General features: G+C 41.9%; 1 protein-coding gene across 3 annotated transcripts in view; it reads left to right on the forward strand.

The window, feature by feature from the left end:
• The first annotated feature begins 7704 nt into the window (after nucleotides 1–7704).
• The window catches only part of jag2b (jagged canonical Notch ligand 2b), a 57711-nt gene continuing 40249 nt past the window's right edge, over nucleotides 7705–25166 (forward strand). The window contains exons 1-2 of one of the 3 annotated variants that reach the window (XM_079644770.1): nucleotides 7705–8062; nucleotides 8666–8986. In XM_079644770.1, the coding sequence (XP_079500896.1) occupies nucleotides 7994–8062; nucleotides 8666–8986 (390 nt within the window). In that variant the 5' untranslated portion in view covers nucleotides 7705–7993. The remainder of the gene's footprint in view (nucleotides 8063–8665; nucleotides 8987–25166) is intronic. The other 2 variants (XM_079644768.1, XM_079644769.1) reach the window with 2 other exon arrangements.

Here is a 25166-nt window from a genome sequence, read left to right on the forward strand (position 1 = left end):
AGGTGACATGTTGGGTGATAGAGAATTTGTCCAGTAGGGTTGTGAATTCTTATGCCAGCTTGCAGGTGGGTGAGTCAATGTGAATGTTGAGGTCACCAAGTAGTAACAGACGTTGAGAAAGGGATGAGGCAAGTGTGAGGAATTCAGTGAAATCGGAGAGGAAGGAGGGATGAGGTTTAGGAGGCCGGTAGATGAGGATGACTGTCAGTGAGGGAGGGGCTTTGAAGGCAATGAATTCAAAGGATGATACTGAGGGGAGGGTTAGTTCTGTGATCTGGATGTTCTGATTGTGGATTACAGCAAGGCCGCCACCACGGCGGGAGGGGCGGGGTTTAGTGATGTATTTAAAGCTTGGGGGGGATGTTTGGTTGAGGGAGAAGAAGTCATCGGGCTGTTGCCAGGTTTCGGTTAGCAGAAGGAAACCAAGGGATTTTTCCAAGATCAGTTCATGGAGGATGAGGGCTTTCTTGTTGAGTGATCGGATGTTAAGGAGGGCAATGTTAGTTGAGTGCGAGGGGCATGGTGTGGTCACAGGCTGAAGAGTTAAGAGCTTGTCCAGGTTGACAGTGCGGGGAGGAATGTGAGATGGGGGGGAGGAGCGGAGAGGAGGTGGAAGGAAGTGTGTTATTATCAGTTTTTGGTGGTTGAGGACGGTGGAATCCACTCCAGGTATTTGGGCCAGCTCTGAGCAGAGGGCAGTGGGATCCACTCCGGGGTTGCGTTTGAATAGTCCATTCAGCTTAGCAACCTTCCTAACCTAGTGAAATGACACGGAAGTCCCTCAGTGGCAGCCATGATAAGTGCCGTTCGAATTCTCTAGATGATAGGAAAGGAGGTTTCAAACTTCCTTTATAACCTCCTTTAGCTTAGGAACCATTGGACTTCCCTAACCGAAAGGAGAGGAGAAATTGCTGCCCCAGAATGCCTTGCAGCCGCAGCATTTGACGTCACACAACAGTCGGCCGTTCACGGACACAAACGATTATGACGGAGAAATTATATCATGAAAGTTATGGTGCTTATTAAGCATTTTAAAACGTATGTGGTAAGTTGCCAAAGTGCTTTGTTTTGAACGTTCATCAGTATTATAATCAAAAAGAGAAATATGAACGTTAGTTTTTACTGAAATGATCAAATAAAGTCAACATTTCACTGAGCTATGTGGGGTTTGTTCAACTTTTAAAAGATGTTTGAATGGTGATATACACAGTGATGGGTGTTAAAGACTAACGTTTATAATAAATAATAGATATTTTCATAGTTCATACAATCATACGTATTGGGATCATTTGTATTAATGTGGACCGGATGGAGAGGGTGACGAGCATAAGTTTCACTTTCATTTTTTATTTCAATTCCAATTTTGGTCATGAAGAATATGTTTCTCTGTTGTTCATAAAGCATAAAGCATCAGAGCAAGGTGCAGAGTCTCTAGATGAGTCCGTCGTTCTTATTAAACATCCATGTTGTAGTCCGTTGTATAGAAAACTGTAGTTTCCATAGTTTCCCCACAGCAGCAGACGCACACAATGACGTCCGCTGGCGCATCATAAACACGTCGAATAGTGAAAGTACATTCGGATTCTCTAAAGTAGCGCAGTCTCTTCTCCTAAGTCCTTTTTAATTCTCCTATCCACTATCCTTTAAACCCGTGACGTGAGTGACGTTTCACTCAGAGGTCAAGGAATAGGAGATAGGGTTAGAACTTAGGAGCTGATTTTTAAACTATCCGAACGCAACCCAGGAATTTGGGCCAGCTCTGAGCAGAGGGCGGTGGAATCCACTCCAGGTATTTGGGCCAGCTCTGAGCAGAGGGCAGTGGGATCCACTCCAGGAATTTGGACCAGCTCTGAGAAGAGGGCACTGGAATCCACTCCAGGTTTTCGGTACAGCTGGGATTGTAACGGACCAGTGGTGGGTGTATAATATGGAGTAATAAGTGCGCTCAGATGACATGACAGTTGTGGGACATGGCGGTTAGTCGACCAGATAGATGTTATGGATGATTTTCCGGACTGGGAGTAAACAAATCTGCGTTTGGAACCTCTATGGACATACCTCGGTCTGCGTAGAAGCCCGAGGCAATTGATGACAGACAAGTTTAGAGGAAGCGCAGAAAAATTATTGAGATTAAAGAGTTGGGAGACAGAGTATCGTAACATCGTAGTGCCGCGGTAGGATGCTAGCGTTAGCACAGCGCTGGCTATGGTTGTAGACCATGGATGTATAATAAGAACTGGATACAGCGTGGAAGGCGGGGCCTCATTCATTCCTATGAGAGTTGCTCATTGGCGCATGGATGACAAAATGACCAAACTTTTGAGAGAGTGAAACGTCACAGATTACCCAATATGCCTGAGAAGTACCCGTATGTGCGCTCATAGAGCATGCGCAACTTTAACCACGCCCCCAAAAAGGCTCGTTCACATCAAGCACGTCAATTTGCATACACGTAACAGCACCGCGCGTTCTGGATTGTTATGCTGGATTTGATATTAACCAAGCGGCAAACTCTGGGGAACAGCCGGGACGCCAATACGGAAGTGCAACACACTGCAGTTCATACATGGGCCGCTAGGGACTGACTGCAGAAAGGAGCAATTTCCATAGACCCCCATGTTAAAATGCCCAACTTTACAGCAGAAAAAAACATGTTTCTACCCATGGATGCAATAAATATTATTATCGATATATTTAGACTCCACCTTCATGATTATGAATCTGTGATTGAATTGTTTTCTAACACAACGCTTTTATTTATATTAGGTCTTAAAGTTTTTGCATAAATTAGGCCGTGGTCACTTTGATGGACATGTTCATGCCTCACTGTCAGCTAACAGCGACTTGTCCACTCTGCTAGGCTACAACCATAGAGGCTACAACGTTAGTTAGTCATAGTACTGTACTTGACCCTTTAGCTTTAGCCGTGTTCGTGGTGATTGTGCCTTTTAGGAAATATTGTTACAAATACCAGACAATTACAATGTCGTGCTGTGCGCTTGAATGTACTAACAGAACTTCCAAGAAGTCTAAAATGATAATATTATACATGTTAATCCCGTTCGCAGGTGTTTGTGTGCTTGGTAGCTTAGCTTGTTACTTATTAGCCAGCTAAGGACGTAACCCTTTATACATTTTAGTTTATGATTCAGCCTTGGGTAAGACTTTTATAGTCTATGGCTATGACGCCTATAATGCTAAACGGGAGCAAATGTTAATAGGGGACCCAATTATCCCAGTGGTGGCCGTCAGACCTAACGGAGCCGGAGGGGGCTAGCTCCAGCCGGCATCCCGGAGCTAGCCCACTGCGGCTCCGTTAGGTCCGGGCGATGGAGTCCATCGTTATAACTGGAGATCAAGGAATGCACCGAAACGCAGACTTGGTTCGCCTGCTGTAGTATTAGCTAAATAAATTATGTTGAACAAGGCTTATTAAGCTGAACATTGCCACAATTGTTCTGCTATGTATCGGTACTTATTTTCTTAACGTGTGAATGACAAGCATTAAGAATAACAAAATATAGCTAATTCTCTTGCAGATTGTCTCATTTGATTATGAATGTAACGTTTATATAGGGGAACTACACTGTTAGCAGTAACTTGGTATGCATGTATTTCATGTTAGCTTAGCTTCTTAGCCTGAGCTAGCTCTGTTTACTTCCAGTTCGGAGGCAGCAGGTCCCGCCTCGGCTCCGCCTCTTTGCCCTTATTTGGAGCAGACGGGATTAGACTTTGACGTCGCTGTCAAGCGTTAGTGGCCGACTCCGCCTACTAAGGGCTTCTCTGCAACTCTGCAGAATCCTATGGGTGACGTCACGGACACTATGTCAATTTATATATACAGTCTATGATATTAACTAATAACGAGGCGGCCGCGGCAGCTAGCAGCTATCGGCTAGCTAGTGTAACGTCTTGTCTTGCTCGATCTTAGTGCTGCATTTGATACTATCGACCATGATATCCTATTGCAAAGACTAGAGCACTTAGTTGGCATACAGGGAACTGCTTTAGGCTGGTTTAGGTCCTATCTATCTGAACGCTCTCAGTTTGTACGTGTCAACGATGAATCTTCCATGCAAACCAAAGTTAGCCATGGAGTGCCACAGGGCTCAGTGCTTGGACCTATTTTGTTCACCCTATATATGCTTCCGTTAGGCAATATTATAAGGAATCATTCTGTAAACTTTCATTGTTATGCGGATGATACTCAACTATATTTATCAATCAAGCCTGATGAAATTAATCATCTAAATAAAATTCAAGACTGCCTCAAGGACTTAAAAACGTGGATGACCTTAAATTTTTTGATGTTAAACACGACCAAAACTGAAGTTATTGTACTTGGCCCGAAGAATCTACGAAACAAATTATCTAAAGATATATTAACTATGGATGGCATTAATTAGGCCTCCAGTGAGACTGTAAGGAATCTTGGTGTTATATTTGATCAGGATTTATCCTTTAACACCCACATAAAATCAATTTCAAGGACCGCCTACTTCCATCTACGTAACATTGCAAAAATCAGGCATATCTTGCCTCAAAACGATGCAGAGAAACTAGTCCATGCATTTGTTACTTCAAGGCTGGATTATTGTAACTCCTTATTATCAGGGTGTACCAAGAAGTCAGTCAAGTCGCTTCAGCTGATTCAAAATGCTGCAGCTCGTGTACTAACCAGAGTTAGGAAAAGGGACCACATTACTCCTGTTCTGGCTGCCTTACACTGGCTCCCTATAGAACACAGGATAGAATTTAAAATTCTTCTTCTCGCCTACAAAGCCCTTAATGGGCAGGCGCCATCTTACCTTAAAGAACTCATTATACCCTATTGTCCTACTAAGGCATTGCGTTCCAAGAATGCAGGGTTGTTGGTTGTTCCTAGAGTCTCTAAAAGTACAATGGGAGCCAGAGCCTTTTCTTATCAAGCTCCACTTTTGTGGAATCAGCTTCCAGTTTGTGTTCGGACGGCAGACACCCTATCCGTTTTTAAGAGTACGCTTAAGACCTTCCTTTTTGATAAAGCTTATAGTTAGGGCTGATTAGATTCAGCCCCTAGTTTTGCTGATATAGGCTTAGTTTGTCGGGGGACATCTTACTTCTTCCTTCTCTCTGTCTATACCTGTGTACTCTCATGTTCCGATTAACCCAGCTTCCCCAAATTTCTTTCTTTTTGGTGTCTATATACGCCGGGATCCGGAGTCATGGATGATCCTGCGGTCCTGTGTCATGGATTGCGAGTCCTGGATCTTGAGTCGTGGCTGTGGTCCTGGATCATAAGTCCTGGATGGATATCCTCGTGGATTCATCTTCTTATTATACACACATGCATTTCCAAACATTTGGATTACCTATGTTGCAAATGTATTATCTTTTCAATGTATACACGGCATCTATTGCACGTCTGTCCGTCCTGGGAGAGGGATCCCTCCTCTGTTGCTCTCCCTGAGGTTTCTCCCATGTTCCCCTTTAAACTGTATTTACATCATACAGCCCATGCAGTATAATATTTTACAAATGATGAATTACAGCAAACATGTGCAATATATCCATTATTACAGCTCCGTGGGCTGGCAGTAAGGCGATATGGGTCCGTTCTTATTGTGCATCCATGGATAAAGGTAAAACTCATGTAGTGCGGAACACGTCACATCACATGAACGTGCCGGGCGGCGCGGTCCCGTGGTTTAGATGCGCGTTCATAATGCAGAGGGAAATAACTCTCAGAATAACGTTATTAGCAAATTTTTACAACTTGGGGAACGAATGTTTTTAATAAGGGCTATACAAGTGTTCATACAGGGTAGTTTATTTAGTTTAAAAAAAATTATCCAACGATTTACAGACCATTCTTTCCCCATGTAAGTCAATGGGAAAAAGTGTTTCCGGGCCTGGCAACCAAACGGAAGTGTAGTACCGCCGTTTGGCCACCACGAATATTTTCATTTGAGTCCGGCGCACTTCCTGGGGGCTTGGTTGTAGACCAGCGGCGCCGAAAGTAGAGCTGTTGGCAGCCGTCAGACAGGATTAGAGGTCCGTTGCAGGCTGTCCTTTACAGCAGATGAGGGGAACGGCAGGAGCGGGAGGTTTAAAGAACCAGAGTCAGGGCCCACGGGGAGGAGCAGGACGAAGAATGGGGCTGGTTATTTGATGGATGGAGCAGCGTGGGCTACAATGGCAGGTGTAGCAGGGTAGAAAGCCAAAGCGTCCGTCAAAAATGGCAATCGGGTGTAACAAATATGTCCAGATCAGAACACAAAAGCCACAGAATAGTTAGAAAACTATAGCAGTAGAAAGTGGTCGGAAACTCTTAGACAAAGAAAGACGAGATTTTCGGACAGAGAAGCGGCGAACAGTCAGCGCCAGCGTCCTCTCACGCCGTAGGAAAAAAAAAAGTCCTAGTACACCTATATACAAAGTTATGGCACCTATTTCGAATTTGGTACTTTAAGGGTTTAAAATGTGAAGACCAAGAGAGTAACGAGCCAGGTAAAGGAGGCAGAAAATGAAGTTTGTTTACGTTTAAGACACATTTCACTGAACAAGAATCTGATCACTTGACCACAATGCAGGCAATATAAATATTGTAAACTAGGACAAGCATGTGTTCAAATGATTACATCTGTGTGTATAGGAGGAAGAAGGGCATATGTATGGTGTATGATCTGCATTGTGAATTTGCAATATGATGCAGCAGCAGATGGTAGCAGGATAAAATAAGCATTTAATTTAAAGAAAGGGCAAAACACACACTATATTTGTTGTTGCATTTGCTGCCTATCAAGATACATTCGAGAAATTCCAATTGTAAGACATCCTTGCATATCCAATCATTGTGTGTCTATTTTTCTAATGTTTGACAGTAGAGGGCGCTCTAAACTGCTGCAATGTGTGGGGTTGAATTGAGGAGAAGCTCCTAGTCTCGTTACTGGAGGAGTGATGTGTTTTAGGTGCAGTCAGACTTTCAGCAGCCATGAATACTGCAGAAACAGATGGGTGCACTGCAAACATGTTTTTGGCAAGAGGGTTGAATAAATTGATATTAATCTCTTGAATCAAAGAAAATTATACATTAGTCTAATGTAAATGTTGTTTATGGAGCATTATTATGATTAAATACAATTAGATCAAGTGGAAAAACCCATTTGGATGCAAGGTTTAAAATAAAAAACACACTAAGAGGCCTTCAGAACCAATGTTCCGTGTAAACTGTTAATTTAATGTTAGCTGTAATCAAATTATCATAATCAAATCACGTGTCAGTCACCAGATTTCAGTCCACATTGACCTAAAACATTCAGACTTATGTGGGACTTCTATGAAAGTTTGGTAATAAATTATACTCTAAATAATTGTGTGAAAATTAAGCCTTATATTATTTTTTATAAAAGCACATTTTTAATTGTCTGGTCTCTTAATTAAATTCAAGATGAGTTCCTAATTTGAAATAATAGCCCTGCTCATCATGATATATTTTCGGGTGCTTTTAATTAAAGTCGACCCCTGCTTTGTTCGCATGCTGTAATGCGGTTTGTCCAAATGAATCTCAATACAAACCCAGCATAATTCAAGTTTTGGGAGGGAGGAAGAGGAGGTGGAGGAGGAGGGTTGGTGGGGGTTATTGTACTATCGTCCGCCCCTTAATCCGGTTGGCTCAGAGACTGCCCGCAGGCCAATTTGTAAGTGGTTTGCGGAGCTGCCAATCAAAGTAGTCATCTCTCCTCAGGCTGTCTCTACGGAACCTCTCAGTTGCAGTGTGGAGGGATTTGACGGTGGGACACTTCTGTACATGGACCATCACTGCAATCCTCCTGCGAGCACACACACGCATGTAATGCCTCGGTGAAATTTGGACGTACACCGTGGAGAAAACACGCATGTGAATATTTTATTTTTGCATGTCAGGAGAGGAGGAACTAGTCGTCGGGTCCGCGGCTGTTTGTCATTTCATATCGCTTATTTTCTTTTCATGTCACTCTAATTAATCGGAGGCATGTGGAATCGCACAAGGATTAGGAATTGCTTCCCAATAGTGTGCCTGCTATTGACGTTATGGACGGAGGTAAGGAGGCTCTTGTTTTAAATCAAAAATATTTTTCTTCTGCTCCCTCACACATAAAATATTTTTAAAATTACAAATGTCAAAAGTTGGTGGGCGTGGGCAGATGTATTTGCTCTCCGGCGTTGCATATTCGCATCACATTAATCGATAATTGAATTACGTAGCAGTCAGTTGTGCAGAATGTGATCATGTTACCATGACAAGATTGAACTCTGAGGAATTGATACAGGCTCCTCTCCATTTTGGTTTATATTCCTAAGAGCCCTGTGCGTTTTTTTAGGAGAATTAGGCCTGAACCAATAAGTTGTAAGTTGCATGGCATCAATTGGCTCTTGCAGCGGTTAATTTCCCCCCGTCAGAGTAACGTGATTGTCTAAATCCCCAGCATGCAAACTGTAGGCTGTTCACGTACTCCCTTCATGATGCAACACATTATTTTGGAATATTAAACCCAATTTGGTTTAACGATTTAAATTTCTCAGTCAGGCACTTGTTTGGCCACTTGTCCCAATTTTACGCACCAATTTGAGCGATACATTCCGTGTAGCATGCGAATATATAAGCCTATATTTAAATGTGTCTTTTTAAAAATGTTGTTTCTAGGTGTCCCAGTCAACCGGCTATTTCGAGCTGCAGCTGATCTCCGTGGAGAATGTAAACGGCGAGTTGGCGGACGGGGAGTGCTGCGACGGTTACAGGAGCTCTGTAGACCTGCGCTGCACCCAAGACGAGTGTGACACTTACTTCAAGATCTGCCTGAAGGAGTACCAGATGGAGGTCACCACCACCAGCACGTGCACGTTCGGAGCTGGATCTACGCAAGTTCTCGGTGGAAATATGTTTTCTTTTAAGGGAGCGAAGAATAATCCGAATAAGATCGACGAAGGAGGCAAGATTTTGATCCCTTTCCAGTTCGCCTGGCCGGTGAGTTCTGTTTTCTTGATGCAATTAAGTGTTTCCTTGAGATGTTCCTGTCTTCACCGTTTAAAACGTGGGCAATTTAGTGTTTATTTGTTGTATATGTTTGTACACAAGCCTTGTGGACGTCAAACAATCATGTTAAAATGGATTGGAGCCACTCTGCCATTCAGAATTCATTTAGTTGATCACAGCAGCACTGATATCAAGTTCCCATTCCGAGTTTGTTTCCTGTCATTGCAAACTAGGGTACATTAATTATTTGGTCTATAAAATATCAGAAACAGTGAGAAATACCCATCACAATCTTCTTTTGTTAGACGAGCAGTCCAAAACCCTCAAAAAATAATTACATTTAATATCATGTTAAACCAAGAAAAGTAGTAAATTCTGACATTCCATAACCTGCAACCATTGAATTTAAGACTGTTCTTAAAAGGTGACTTATTGATTAGTCGACCAGTCCTTTCATCTGTAATTTCAACCATCTTCTAGTGCAGAACACTCTATAGCTCTTCAGTGGGAGGCTTCACAGAAAGATCCTGTTAAAAGTTCCACATCTATCCAAATAACTACAGCTTAATGTATCACATTAATGGCAAATTGACCAATAATCCTTAATGATTTTGTACCCATTGATTCACGTTAATGAAAGACAGACCATATTGAGTGTCATTTGCAGCATCCTGTTCTTATGAGAATTGGCAGACATCACAGTTAAACGGGGGGCATGCTTCTGGAGGATCCTATTGCAGCTACAGTGGTTCACAGTGTCATCTGGGTCATCTTTTAAAGTTGCCCTGATATATGAGGGTTGGCTTTGTTCCAATCCACCGGCTTGCACCTGCCAAGCCCATGATAGGGTAATTAGACTGGGGGAAATGCTTTGATATGTAGACCCTGGAGGGGGACCTCTCTTACATGGAGAAACAGTTATGGCAAAGCTGCCTCCAGAAACTTGACATTTTGCTGATTGACGAGGGTGCTTCAATCTTATCATCTGGCAATCCATCAAGCGGAATTTGATTTATTAGGACTTTTCAGGTGGATCCACATGGTTAATCCTGCGACTTTTGTATGATGATTGTGGGAAACCTCAGGGAAAGTAGAAGTTGATTTAAGGTACAATTGGTTTTGTGTTTAGACTTCCATAAGATAGCTAACTTTTACTTTAAAGCAAAGGCTACATAAACTATGGAATCACCCCTTGAGTCAGGTGTGACGCATGTACTGTGTTTGCAGGTGCAGCTCGGTTGTATGTAATGGATGGGTGCCCCAATTAATTCCCTATTATAATGATGAATGAGTGTGAATTATTTTTCAATGCCTCTGGGCAGTGGTTTGGTGCTTTCTGCTGGATGGTTTTGACACCTCTCGTCCCCCCTCTGCACCCCACAGCTTCCTCTCCTGCTGTGGGTGCCAGGTGGCCCCTGGTGGGCCCTCCAGGGCAATTAAGCTACACTGACTGCAGATGAGTGATAGTTGATGGATTAGGAACACGACTAAAGTGTGCTTCTGATGTCCCAGGGCGCTGAACACACCTTTAGCTGTTTGGTTAAGAGGGAAGAACTCCAAGTTTTTTATCACCTAGTTCTTGATACCATCGAGTTTGAGGGGAAATATTGTTGATTGTTTTGGACAACGTGACGCTATAAAGTAATGCTTTTAGGAATAAAGCTATTGTTGTGTTGCTTCCTGTTTTTGTTCAGGTTTATAATGACATGGAGGTCAAAGGAACTAGACTGTAATCGGAATAAAACACCAGACTTGTTCTGTTTTTTATTTGGAAGTCGAGATGAATAGTCCTTTTGATTATGGACAGTACAATTAATCCAACTATTTTGAGGATTAATTGGTTATTTTAAGGCAAAAAATAGGCTAGAATTGACTTGTTTCGGCTATTTTTATGTTTTTTTTTTTTTTTTTGTATTGGTACCATCACGGTTGGCTTTGGGAAATGTTAGTTATTGACTAAATGTTTCATCAATTATTAGCAGAATAACTAATGGTAAAATATTGCTTTCTTCAGCGCCATCTTAGATTGTTTAATTCCAAAAAAGTGAATATTTTCTGTTGACTGTGTCTTCTGTGATATGGACTCAATATCTCTTGGGTATTTGATGATAGGTTAGATAAAACAAACCAATTAATTAATCTAAAAAAACACATCATCAGTTGCATGCAGCCCTTTTTTAAAAGAGAAATCCCTTACACTAGGTTTCCATAATTGGTAGTTCCAAATAATCAGCAGCACTTTCTCCTGACAGCTCGGCTGGTTTTTGTTGTCTTTTGTGTTGAAGGCATCACACGTTTGATCCAGGGTTGGTCTTTGTGTATTGAATGATTTCAGGGTTTCCCGCAGCTGTTTATAGCAGAGGCGGTCCCCCTTTTTAGTGAATTAACAGCCGCCTTTGTTAACGTTTTTAAGCTTCAGGGGAAAATGGCAAAGGTGTGATTTCACACAGTAAAAGCCATATACTTAATAGACCATCAGGAGGGAAGGTGGGTTATGGGTGGCATTTACCCCCAAGGCTAAGCAAGGTGCCACAGCTATATGTTAATATATCTTACATGCCTGCATCACATAGAACACGAAGCAGTGCTATTCCTTTCTTAGACTCATTGACTGACACCTGGAGGCAGAGGTGAAGAGGGCTATTCTGGTGTGTTGTCTTTCTGTTAAGTGGCCCTGGCTGATAACGTGCACTATTCCAGTGCCAGATGTCACAGCAACTCTGCAGGGTCACTTGCTCTGGCGTTGTCGCTCTTCTGACTGTAGAAACAAAGATGTAGTGTACTATTGGCTGTGTCATCGGGACAAATGCCAACTTCAAGCCCCGATGGGAACCAATGAGGGGTGGACTCTGCTGTCACCCTGAGATCTAGCAAATGAAATATGAAAAGTGCAGGTTTCTTTGAACTGTTGGCTCCAAATTCAGAAATATCACATCTTTTATAACTCCTTAAAATCTTTGTGGATAGAATCAAGTTGCATGGTTTGAATATCTTTCTTACTAATCAGTACATTTCAAATGGACGTTTATATTCTGAGTTGTGACAATACCCCTTTGATGCCCTTAATTGTCTAAATAGGCACTTTTTTAAAATTCTCAAAGAGCCCTTTGTATCTTTCAGTGGAGTCTCATGCAACACAGAGAAAATCATCCTGTATCTCTAGGAAATGTTCCTTCTTCCTCTTTTAACACATGGAGACATACTAGGCTCTTGTCTTATTGGCCAATTTATCACCACACCATTGTGATGCAGTCGCTAATGGTAGATTTGACTCGGATTGCACAATGCTTATCCATTCCTTGGAAGTCTTCCAGTGATTCTCCAGCTCTGTCTCGTCCTGCCAGCATCCCAGTAAAGAGACTGACTATTGATGCTGCTGCCACCTCTGAGCTCATCCTACACTCAGTGGTTCCCCACAGGCTTGCATTTACAGTAAATGCACATTGCTTCTCCTTTCTCTTCTGATTTTTTTTTTATATAGGCGTCATTGATAATATAAGCAAACGTTTTGAAGCTGAGGATGTTTTATAGGAAAGACTCATCATGTGGCAATTCTATGGACTTAAAATAATGTAATTTAACTTTTAGAGTTTTTTATGAAGTTTGTATAGCAACACTTGCATTTTTAAGTAGCTTACAGACCAGAAGGAGAATATAGTTAGCCTAGCCTAGCAGTGATGCTAAACATTGACACAGTGGTGCTTTGAGCTAAATGCTAACATGCTCACAAAGACATTGCTGACATAATGACGTTTAGCATGTTCCCCTTCTTGCTGTAGCATGTTAGCATGCTAATTTTACACTACAGATGAGGCTGAGAAGCCCATAAGCACCTTTTTCTAAGCTCCCAAATAAAAATGTATTTGCTTGTTTGTTTGTTCACATAAATATAAAAATAATAATATGTGGTTTTTGCATTTTGCTGAGTAATGAGACTTGCACTTGTTGCCTAGCAACATTGCTGTGACAACATGACTCCTGGCAGTTGAGCTGCGCCTGGCTTTTCATTTCCTAAAGCCACAAATAGTTTTTAGAATAAACAGACAAAGTATAATGTGATTACTGAGTTTTATAGTTGTATTTTTTGACTTTATAAAACCATGCTAGCTGTTTACCCTCCATTTCTTGTCTTTATGCTAAGCTAGGATAATCACTTCCTGTGTCCAGCTCTGCAGTTAATGTACACAAAACTATATTAATATGACATGTAGTGTGTATTTCCTAAAATATTTAAGCTTTTATTTTATGAGTCAGCACTGTAGCATGTGGATCATCCTCTAGCTCTTTGGCCTTTCTGATTGAGTTTCCTTGTTGATGACCCATGCTGTGTGAGCACTTCAGGAGAGAGATGGAGGGAGAGAGACACAACGTCTTACTTCCATTTGATCACTAATGAAATTGCCGGTGGAATTTCTTAGCCTCTCTCTCCCCCTCCCTGCCCCCCAGCTACATTAGCCGGACGTCCGTTTGAGCCGTCCTGTAACTGTATCTGCTCTGAACCTGGATGTGTATCAGACCTCCCTCGGCTAGTAAATAGATGCATGTAGCTGACCTGCAACCTCATTAAGAAGCTAGGGCAGTTCTGAATTAAGTGTTGAAGTGTTATTTCAAATAGACAGTCAAGACCATTTTTAAACTTCTGTAAAAACGACACCCTGCCTCTTGAGAGTGTCTGTGATGAACAGATGAAGTATGTGTACCGTGTTGCTTTGTTTGGTCTGTTGCTCGTGCACTCCCTTGTGTGGCGTGCTGTCAGTCTCAAGAGGCTGATCATGTCTAAAAAAAAAAAAGTGGGAGGTATAGACAATCATTCGCATTTTAACAACGGGTTGATCTGCACAGACCTGCTAAGATTGTTTTTCTTGGAACAAACCCAGAGTATTTACATGTTCTTGGCTTGCTGCTCGGCACAAGTGTTCTCCAAATGCACACAGTGGTGCTGTCATACTTTTTTTATTTATATCTTGTGCTACTGTCAAGCCTTGTGCTGCACGTCTCTCGTAGTTGTCTTACTTAGTTATTCAAGGTGTTGACTCCCTAAGGTATTTTTTTTGTCGTAAATACTGACATGTTTTGGGGTGCAAACACATTTTATACCAGCACATAGTAGGACGCACAGAACTGTATGTTCATAATATCTTTTTATGTTTGGGATTCGTGTTCATAAATGCACATGCCAGTATAAAACCCAAATCGTTTGTCAATTTTGAAAGAAATGCAAACGGTAACCAGAAACACTGTTGGTGGTTAAGCTAGCTTTCTTAGGTGAATGCCCCCTTTTGTGATAAACTTTAATATGGGATCTCTTGGATTCTTTTCGTGGTTGTTTCTTATTGTCTTCCACTCTGGCAGTCTTCATGCAAATGAGGAAAAAATGTGAGGGGAGAATCCCAGCTGGGACACTGTAGTGCTATCAAAATTGGAAATAAATAGAAGTGGGGCTCTAGTTATATCTGATTCAAGCACTTTGACTCTCTCCTCTACCTGAGACCGCAGTCAGCTTTATTTTGGATACACACACACACACACCCACACACACACACACCCACACACAGACCCATAAGCTAACGCAGGCTGTCGTGGTTAGCCACACCTGATGCGGAGCTTGTCAGAGCTGTTGCTAGGAGACGGCTAGATAGGCCTCTTGTAAACAATTATCTTTCCTCTCTGCCGCTCCTTCCCCCCCTCCGTCCGCCTGCTGGTCCCAGGGCTGCTGCGTGGAAAACCACTCACAGGGGTCTCACCTGTGATTCAGCTCCGCTCCGTATTGATTATGCAATTATCTGAACTCCCAACGTGAAACAACGGCGTGTCCTGATTGCTGTTTTCTTCAGCCCAGCTTTTTACTTGTTAAGAAGACAGCAATCATAGCAATTAGCAACATGTGTGCATTGAATTAACTCTTTTTATGTTGTCCTGACAAGCAGCTGTTAAACATTCTACTTTTCTTTATGCAACATTTTGTGCAGTGAAAGTGTCTTTTAGTAATGCCGCCAAAGTGTCTATCTGGAGCATTTAGTGCAATCAAGACAACAGCCTAACCTTGGGCATGGCTAACAAGTTAATAAGCCTTAGTGTGGTGCCTCCCCTTTGTGTGTGTTTTGAGCTTGCATTTAATACCCTGTAGTTCAAAATAAACAAGGTAGACTAATATCAATTTAAGCCCTACATTTTGGTGTTTTTTCTGGTGGCCTTTGGCAAAAGGTTTGCTTTTTTGTTTGACATGACCAGAAGAAATAGGTGAACTAAAGATGATTCTTCTTTGCTTCAGAGTCTGTGTGTTTGCTACCATTTAACCTTTGTGTGTTCAAACCTTGAACTTTATGAACTTGGGTGGAGCACCACAGACAAATATTGACAGCATTAACAGAATGTATCCTCACTAACTGGATGATTTAAACGTGTAGTCTACTTATAAGTGACATTAATGTGATGGCTTGGATAAAGAAAAAATGATACTTATGTCACAAAGACTTAATGAAATATGTGTCTGCTTTTCCCAATAGTACACTTTTGATTTTATAAACATTTTTCTTTTACAGAAATCTGTATTCTTTCATCAATAATCATGCATCTGGTGTTGAAAAGGATCAAGGTAGCTCAACCTCACTGTATTTAACACACACATTTAGTCCTAACAGACAGTTGTGTTGCATTATGTGAAACTATGTAAAGGGTCAGAGAGTCAGTATGCAAAGCCAGAAAAGAGCAGAGGATTTATTCCAAACGGTGTCTTATGCTCTTTCTTGAAAGCATTACAAATGTAAATATAAGTCTCTTAGCTGCTGCTTCAACTACTCATTAGCACCTATAAAGTTAGTAAAATGAAAACCACTATCACTCCTACTCTTGACTCCTTCCCAGCAGGACCTTCCTCCTTAGACATGGCACATTTTGTGTCGGAGCCTGCACGCCTGACAGACATCGGTGTGGTTGCTTTGCTCATCAACAAAGATGCAGTGTAGTGTTGACTGTGCGATCTGGACAGCTGCCCTGTGGAAACCAGTGTGGACTGAACTCTTGTCAGCGCCATCTGACTCCGACTACATTCTTGATATTGTGTGTGTGTGTGTGTGTGTGTGTGTGTGTGTGTGTGTGTGTGTGTGTGTGTGTGTGTGTGTGTGTGTGTGTGTGTGTGTGTGTGTGTGTGTGTGTGTGTGTGTGTGTGTGTGTGTGTGTGTGTGTGTGTGTGTGTGTGTGTGTGTGTGTGTGTGTGTGTGTGTGTGTGTGTGTGTGTGTGTGTGTGTGTGTGTGTGTGTGTGTGTGTGTGTGTGTGTGTGTGTGTGTGTGTGTGTGTGATGGTGTCGCAAAGGAGGCGGCGAGGATTTCCTCTGAGAACACTTTGTTTTGTTCATTCTGTGATTCCACCAAAGGTACAGCATGTACGAGTGGGAAGTAGCTGCTTTAATGCTCCAATAATTAGAAGTTGTGTTCCTTCTCGGTGCCTCGGGGGGGGGATGATGATGTTTTAACTTGCTTCATTATGTTGAAAATACACATCGAGTTCAAACTAGGACCTGGCAAATTTGGAATTTAGCTGCTGTGTGGAGGAAGTTTCTCATTCAATGCTAAGAGCCTTTTCAACTTTATTTTGATTATTTGTTTGTAATGCTTTTAGCTGCTTTACACTAGGGCTGCACGATATTGAAAAAAACTGACATTGCGATATTTTTTTCCCCTGCGATATATATTGCAGTTTTTTAACTATATTTAACCGGATGAAGGGTTTTAGTCACGGACGTCTGGATCTTAACTGGTTGACTCATCATACCTTAAGTCATGATCTAACATGTCATGATAATGCATGTTGCTTACCCTTAAGGGGGTTCATCTGTGAAGAAGAGAAGAACCTTTTTGTATCGTAAATAGTTCCAGATGGCAGATGTTGCTTTTCTTTTTGGAAGTAAATCTTAATTCTCACCGGTATTGTCCTCCTGTGCCTCGCTCATTTTTTACCGGTGTTTTGATGGTCTGCAAACTAGAGGGGCGGGGCCTGCTGTGATCTGATCAAGAATGATTGTGATTGGTGGTTTGCTGTGCGTGCAGAGCCTGCATGTCACTCACTCAAGTACCCCTGACATGAGAGCCGCGCAAGTTTTCCTTTTCTAGCAAGCAGCAAAATAACTGTAACATGACGTGTTTGAGTTAATTTACCTACTTAATATCGAATGTCCTAAAAATAAATAATACAAATTAATAAAATTGCACGTCCCTGCGATGTGAATATCGCGCATGCGCATATCGCGGTTATCGCCATGACACGATATATCGTTCAGCCCTACTTTCCACTCTTATATATATAATATTTGACATATTTCTGCTTGAGCCAAAATGCACAAACGTCCCTCTGGTGCTGCCCTCCTTACCCAGTTATCTTGAAAAGCTTCATCCAGAAGTTTATTTGTATGAACAGTTCTCCTGAAGTTATAAAATCACCTCTGCAGAAACAGACTTTCTTGTTAGCTTTCATACTTTAAGTCATGCTGATATGTGGCGATGAAGGAGATAAGTCTGTGGTGTCAAATTTTAAGTGGAGCCATCATGAGTATGCCATAAATCATGTATGTTCCCTTTAGCTTGTTAAAAGCTTAGGTATTCAAAATCGTTTAAACATATCCTGCAGCGAGAATGTATGAATACACTCTTCAACTTCATGCCGGGGCCTCATTGCAAGTTTAAGCAAACCACTGCACTGTTTGTCTGTGTTAACCAGCATTCAAATTGGTTATGTAAATGTTTTTTCACGAGGACCCTGTGTACAGATGATGCAAGAGTGACCTAGTTGGTCCTAGATGATGGTTCCGTGTAAATGTTCCCATTATTTAACCATTGTGCCACATCCTCTGCAGTCAAGCCCACAATGATACGACCAGGTGAAAGAAGGGAAGGATAGCACCGCTTTCAAACATTATAACGATGGGATGTTGCGTGAGTCCTTTTGTTGTGATGGTGCAGGTATTCCTTAGGGTGCTCTCCTGGGTCCAAGCTCATGTGACACTTCAGAAAGCTCTACTGCATGTTTATATCTGCAGTATCCAAGGCTAAATTCATGTTTTTTAAATCAGCTACTGTACATATAGCTAAGGCTGTTCAATGTGCCAATAGGAGGTCTTTTGACTCGGACTGAGTCGGGGCTGAAATCACAATGTTGGTCCTTTTTTACACTGGAAAACTTCATATGATGTTTTCCAGTTGTCTCAAATGTAAAACATATTCAGACTTCTATTAGTCCAAAACAATCAATAAGAATACCAAGTAACAAATAACTTTGGTAGTGGTTGACAGGTTAGGTGTGTATGTTTAAGAGGCAAGCTGTAAGAGGACTTACTTTTCAGTGCTTCAAACATACATTTGTGTTTTTCAAAAACCTACCTAGCACCAAATAAGATAACACCCTGACTGGGTTAGAATTTAGAAACATGCCATTCAGATTTTGCTCCCCTTTCCTCTCATATGCATTTTCATCAAAGATCAGAGTATTTCCACCCATTGTATAAGAACTACTTTTTCAAAGGTGCACCATAGATTGTAAATATAGCTATGTTGAAACAGTCAATATGAGAGATAATGTGTTCTTTACACATAACGCATGTCCTACTGGAAACGCACACAATTATAAATCTGACAATTAGCATAACCCTTTAAGCTTTTTGTACAGATTTAGATTGAGAAAGGCTGCTTCTGCTGTAGGGGAGGCTTGCTACCAGTGATAAATGGTCACTACGTTAATTGTGACTAAATAATATTGACTCGAATCTTCTGTTATCAATGCTGAGAGGACTGGAAGCCACTACAACATCCTTTTGATTCCAAATGCTGTTGATTGGTGGGGGTGGGCTGTGAGTGACAATAACGATAAACACATCGCCTATAATCATGTCCACTCTTCAAACCATTTCCTTACATCTGGCTCATTTTTAAATGTTTTGAAACATCAGTTGTAGCCTCTGATAACGTGACTCAAAGTATTGCATGATAGCTGCTGAGGTTGAGCACATTTGCGTAGTAATGTGTATTTTGTCTGTATTGATTATATTGTATGAACACACGGTGGTTGCGTGTTGCTGTTGCCCGCTGCGTCCCCTGCCTCTTGTTAAACGAACGGTGTGCAGGTGCCAGAGGCTCCTTGTGGGGGTAATTAAAGCATGTCGTTACATGGGCAGTTAAATTGTCACTGTACTGGTGAACCTGTTTGTAATGATAATGGCTCTCGGCTGGAGGCCGTGCTGTGTTGCCCTCCGTCAGGCTCCCTGTTGCTTTGGATCAGGAATAAGTCTGTTAATGTTTCTGAAGCTGTAGACTACATGTGTCAAACTCAAGGCCCGGGGGCCAAATCAGGCCCGTGGTGGATTTAATTTCGGCCCGCAGGATACATTTTTAATTACTATTAGATCTGGCCCGCCGGTATATTGCACGCACACCTTCACTCCATCCTGAGGGTCTCCTCAGCTCAGAGCCTGACCCCAAACATTGATGAACTTGCACCCGAGATGTATCTGGCTTGAGCTAGCATCACAGAGCAGCACACTGAGTTTACATGTTTCCTTCTGCACTTTCTTTCTTGCGACAACAGGGCATGTTTGATTTTTTTCTTTGAGGAAAATTTGTTGTTTGATCTGCCTATATCTTTCACCTACAAAATCTCAATCAAATCGACATAAATGTTGTTTTTCAAACTCTGTTATACAGTAAAACTGGTTCAATGTTACTTTAGCCGTGTTCTTCCTCAGTCTCTCTAAAAAAAGAATTACATTTACTTAAAAATAGATATAAATGAAAGTATTACTACATTGTGGCTCTAGAAATGTGGTCAAAACACTTCTCACTCGTTTTGCTGTTGTCTGTTGTCACACTTGTAGCTCTGCAAGGTGGCTTTCCCTAGAGAGCAGTAAGAGTTGTGTGTTAAGACTTTCTTAGTCAATTAATTGGTCTTTCGGTCAGAGTAAACTAAGATTTCCTTTTTTATTGAATAGTCTTTTTTTTTTAGAAATCCCTTTTTCTTGCTGAATGTCTTATTTCAGAGACACTGGAAAGATTTGCGTGATTCTTTTTGCAGAAACAGATGTGTCAATTCAATGAACCTATCGATTGTTTAACACATTTGTATATTGCTAATAAACTAAGAATTTTACCACATCTCTTAGTCATTGATTTAGGCATGAATCAAGGCCCTTTGTTCCATTGAATTCTATTCTGACATTTCCATTTTGAAGCATATCAGACATTCAGCTCAGTTAGTGCATCCTTTAAAAGTTCAAACAGGAGTTATCCCGGTTTGTTTTTGACTCCGTGTCTAACAGTTAATTAGTGAAATTCTTCAGTTTGCACATTTCTATTGTTTGCCTATGATATCATATTTGCTAATGCACATGTGTTGCTGTTTGTTTGACGTGTTGCATACTCTTGGATCAAGCTGGGTAATTAACACCAGGAGGGGAGGGGTTTGTTGTATTGGAAGTGCATGGGTAATGACCCTGTTGGCATAGTAGCAGCATGCTCAATGGGCCGTGTGTGTGTGTGTGTGTGCACAGCCGGTGTACACTAGCCAGCCAAATGCCTTGCATCTCTTGGCCCACGACTCTGGCAAGAAACTTATGTGCAGAACTTAAAACTCTCCACCTCTCCACCCAGCAATGACATGACTGAATGCACCATGCTGTAGTTCTAATAGTGTTTATGCATGTTGTCTTAAGGTATTGGTCAGATGAGCTTGTCAAGGAACCGGATATAGAATCTGGTTTGTCTACATATTTTGTCACGTAGCAGCATTTTAAAAACAAGTGCTGTTGGCTTGCAAAATGTTTTGATTGCAGTTTGATTTGCTGGAACGTGGTGAAGACAATGGGATGGATTTAGTTGAGCACATACATGTTCAGTCAAACACAGACTGCTCTTGTTTGTTTGGTGGAAGCACTCTGGCTTTAATAGTCATGAGTGTAGTTGCAACAATCGGTCACTCGACTATGACTCACCCCATTTTTGGATGCTTTTGGTCAAAAACAATTTGAAGATTTGTTCCTGTGCAAAATTCAAATTTATTGTGCTCCAATTTTGTTAATATAGGATCCTGGAACATGCAAGATACAGATATGTTTTAGTATAGATGACAAAAAGGGTCAAAACCTTTCCAACTTATACTCCTCTGCCTGCCAACACCATCCTCACATTTGCAAGGATTTTGCCGCTGGAGGTCTTTGATCGTTGCCTCTGAACAGATTGAGGAGCTAGACTGAGAGAGATTTGCATTTGGGTCCACCCTCCAGGGAGAAGTGATGTGAAGATGGTTCAACACACATCTACTTTTTCTACTTTTCACCCGTGATTGGAAGACGCTGCTACCCCAACCCCCAAACAACCCCCCCCTCCCATTTGAAATCACAGAGGGTGTCTAGACTTTGTGACATTCAGCCTGTTTTGTTGTCTAATTCTTTAATTACCCTCTGTATCATTGGGAGTTCATTATACCAAATTGTTTTGCTTCCCGTAAGTCTTAACTGCTAATAAGAATCAAATATGCAACTGACTTTTCAGAATAGATTAGGATCATTTTATGGGATGGCTTTCATTCTATAATTCCTAATTACTACCACTGTTGCTTTTTCTATATTTTGACCAGTAATTCCGAAGAAGGTAGAAGGGGCATCGCATGGTGTTGTGCGCAGAGATGGCGCAGCTCGATTGCCCTTACTGGAATAGTGTAGACTCAGCCCGAGTAAAAACCAAAAGCTGGGATTGACATCACAGATTAATGAAGATTACATGCAGCGATTACTGGCCACGGGATGAATCGTGATGACCTCATGTCCCATCAGAAGGCAATAAATCAGGAGATGTTACAGGGAGGTGAACTTTCAGGTCACCTATCCATGACATGGGTGCAGAAATAACTCAAACCGTGGTGCGTTTTTATTGTGAGTAAACATCAGTGATTCTTATAGTTGCCGAAAGAACAGAACCTAGAAATAATCAACATTTCAGGTCCCCACTTTCCCTAAGAGGCAGAAATAAGTCAATCAAACCACAGATCTACAAAGCAGCCTTCCATTGATACCAATTGTTGGCAGACTGGGATCACCCATGGGATTACACACCAGGCCTGGATCTCACATTCTTAGTATTCTTCAAATGCAAACATGCACATCGCCCCACATGCAGAGGGCTGACCCCTCTTTTGAAAAAGAAGTGTGCAGATCCCATGCTTAGTGACCCCAACCTGCCCCGGCTTCCACTTCCCACTGCTACATCTCCCTGTTCCCTGTCCCTTTTTTTCAAATGTATTTCAATGGCCACCTTCCACTTACAAATTCACCCCTGATCTGGCGTGGGAACCTACACCTGTGGCTCTCCCAAGACAAGCCTCGAATACCTGAATGTAATCCATCACTGACGTTTGGTCCGTTTTGTGCTTAGTGATGCAAAGAGGGCACATTTGACACGAATTCACTGAGAACAAGACAAATCAACATCTTTTTTTTTTTTTAACATGCCCCCCTTCTTGACTTGAAAACTAGGATTTCTGTGAGTAAATCCTCTTATCCATCAGGGGATGGGCCTGGTTTGGTTTTGGAGATTTGACTGACAGAGGATTCTTTGTGGTCTGGGATAAAGTCGTTCACTCTGTCCAATGTAGCTGACGCATGTTTTTTGAGTATATCAAAAAGTGCTGGTAATGAAATCAAGGTACACCTCTGATATTTTGTAATTGGTAATAACATTAAGACTCATGCGAGATCCACTGGAAGCTTTTTTGACTTTGCCCCTGCGACTGACTGCCCGGGCTCAGCGGCACACATGCTGACACTAATTGTCCTCGTGCTGACTGTGTCTCTTCGTGGACAATGGTTTTGATTGGGATGGGGGTGAGTTATGATGTTGGGACAAGGGCCTTTGTTCAGTAGCCTTTCCCCCTTCCCTCCCCCACACCTCCCCTTTATCCCCCTGCCCATCCATCTATCTTGTTCCAACCATTTGGGCAGCTGTCACTTAATCCAGCTAATCACAGGGTGGGATGGTCTGTGGGAAACCAGACTAGTCCGTGGCTTTGCTCAACCCAACATGCACCCACTCTGGGAACTACTTACCCAAGCAATTACAACACGTAGGCATGCAAGGGAGCAGGGTTTTAGGTGCTGGAGGTCACAATATGGCCACCTGTTCTTCCCTTGATCTTTTGATTCTGCTTTGTGACGAGGTTTGTCTGCAAAACTTGCACAGTCGTCCCATACAGGCATCATCCGAAGATCTCCTGCCACTAATTCATTCATTGCCACTCAAAGTCCCTCTTGTATGCATTGGCATATGCACACACCCACCCACATGCTCAGACTGGGGCAGCTCGCCCACCCTATTGTGGTGGGGGGAGGGGGATTGGGTGGAAAGGTCAGAAGCCGAGCTACATGTCGTGGGATGATCACGTTCATGTCAAATAATCCATCTTTGAGGCTGCATCTGTTGTGCGTCTGCGGTCGGACGGGTTGGCAGAGCTTCCAGAAACTGCGGCACGAGTGTCGCCAAACCCCCAGACTCACTTCTTTCTTCCATAGCCCTTTTCGTCCACACCCACCTCCCCAAACCAAAGCCTAGTTGTGGCCTCTTGTGTCTCTCCAGTAGCTACAGTCTCATGCAGTTGTACCCCCCTCCGTTGTCCAAGGTCCGACCCAAGCCCTTTAGCTCACCCCTCTCCTGTCATCTTCTATTCCCTTCTCTTGTCACCCATGGTCTTCCACAATAACACTCCCCTCCCCTTCCTCCCGCCACCACCCACAGCCAGACAAGCCTTCTTAATCCCACAGCCCAGCAGCACCAGCCTACCAGCTTGTTGGTCCCCCAGATCAACAACACAGACTGACACACACATCCAATCCCCCTCCCTGGGATTTCTCTTCCGCGCTTCATTGAAGCATTGAAGTCTCTCAAATACTTGCCTTATGCTTTTTTTTGGTACCCCCACCCCCCCCCAGGCCAACGTCCTATCAATGACATTACAGTAGAGGTCACAGCAGTCACACTGTGGCTACTACAACTGTCACTGGTGGTGACGTAATGACTGTTATTTAGGTCAGCTGGTTGCCTAGCAGTGTGCCCTGCAGCACACCAGCTAGATTACTCTTCTGATGCTGGTTAGCTTGTTTGGTTTCCATCTGTTTGTGTTCATGTTTACTCAAACCAGTGTCGGCTCATGTTTCTTGCTACGTCATTGCAAAGAATTTGTCAGAACAATCCCTCCAAACAACCATCAAATATCAGTTAAAGTATTTACCTAAATTGACAACATGGAATATTTCAAATGAACAAATCTTTGACATATTTGTTATATTGCTAAATAAATCAAAACTTTTGTGTTTTGAGGCACTGTGATGCGTGCATTAGTAAATGGTGTCCCAGATAAAACTTGGGTCACACATAATCTGTATGTTTGTTTATTAATCAAATAGTCCAATAAGTCAGACAATAATGAATAATAGCTATCCTTTTTTACAAGAGCTCAAGCTAACATCTTCAACAAACTATTAAAACCAAACAGATTCCATAAAACTATATCAAATCCCCCTAATTGACATTTCTGCTTCATTATGCAATGGATCAGCCTTCTTGTTCATACCATTTCTGATTATCCACTAATTGATTAATAAACTAATTCATTTCATTACAGACTAAAAGGCTTTCATCATTGCCCCACTACTGTTTTACTGGTCAACTGTTATAGTGATAATCCCCTTAGCTGCTGATTTACCTCTCTGTCTGACAAGCAAGGACAAAGCCAGGCAGAGTTCATCTCAGACAGCGAACATTGGCAAAGTGACCTTCTTAATGGACATCAAACCTGCTGAGGCTTTATTTTTCCTAAAAACATGGTGACCTGCTTTTTTTTTTTTTTTTTTTTTTTTAATAAAACAGTCCTGGTGCAATTTCAGAAAACGTATTGTTTTTATACTTCAGTTTTTGTTCCAATTAAATAATTGTAATACATACAAAAAGATATTGATGTGTGTATTTGTTTCACACAAATACCAATCACATGAAAAAAAGTATGTGTTAGGGTGTGGCATGGCACATGGCTACCTATGACTATTGCTATGACATTGACACATGATATTATGACTATGGCTTATATAAAAATACAATTTAGATGTGAAATGCATACACAAAACCAAATATTATCATACACAAT

This window comes from Notothenia rossii (assembly GCF_949606895.1).
Source record: "Notothenia rossii genome assembly, chromosome: 8".
Classification (NCBI taxonomy): domain Eukaryota; kingdom Metazoa; phylum Chordata; class Actinopteri; order Perciformes; family Nototheniidae; genus Notothenia; species Notothenia rossii.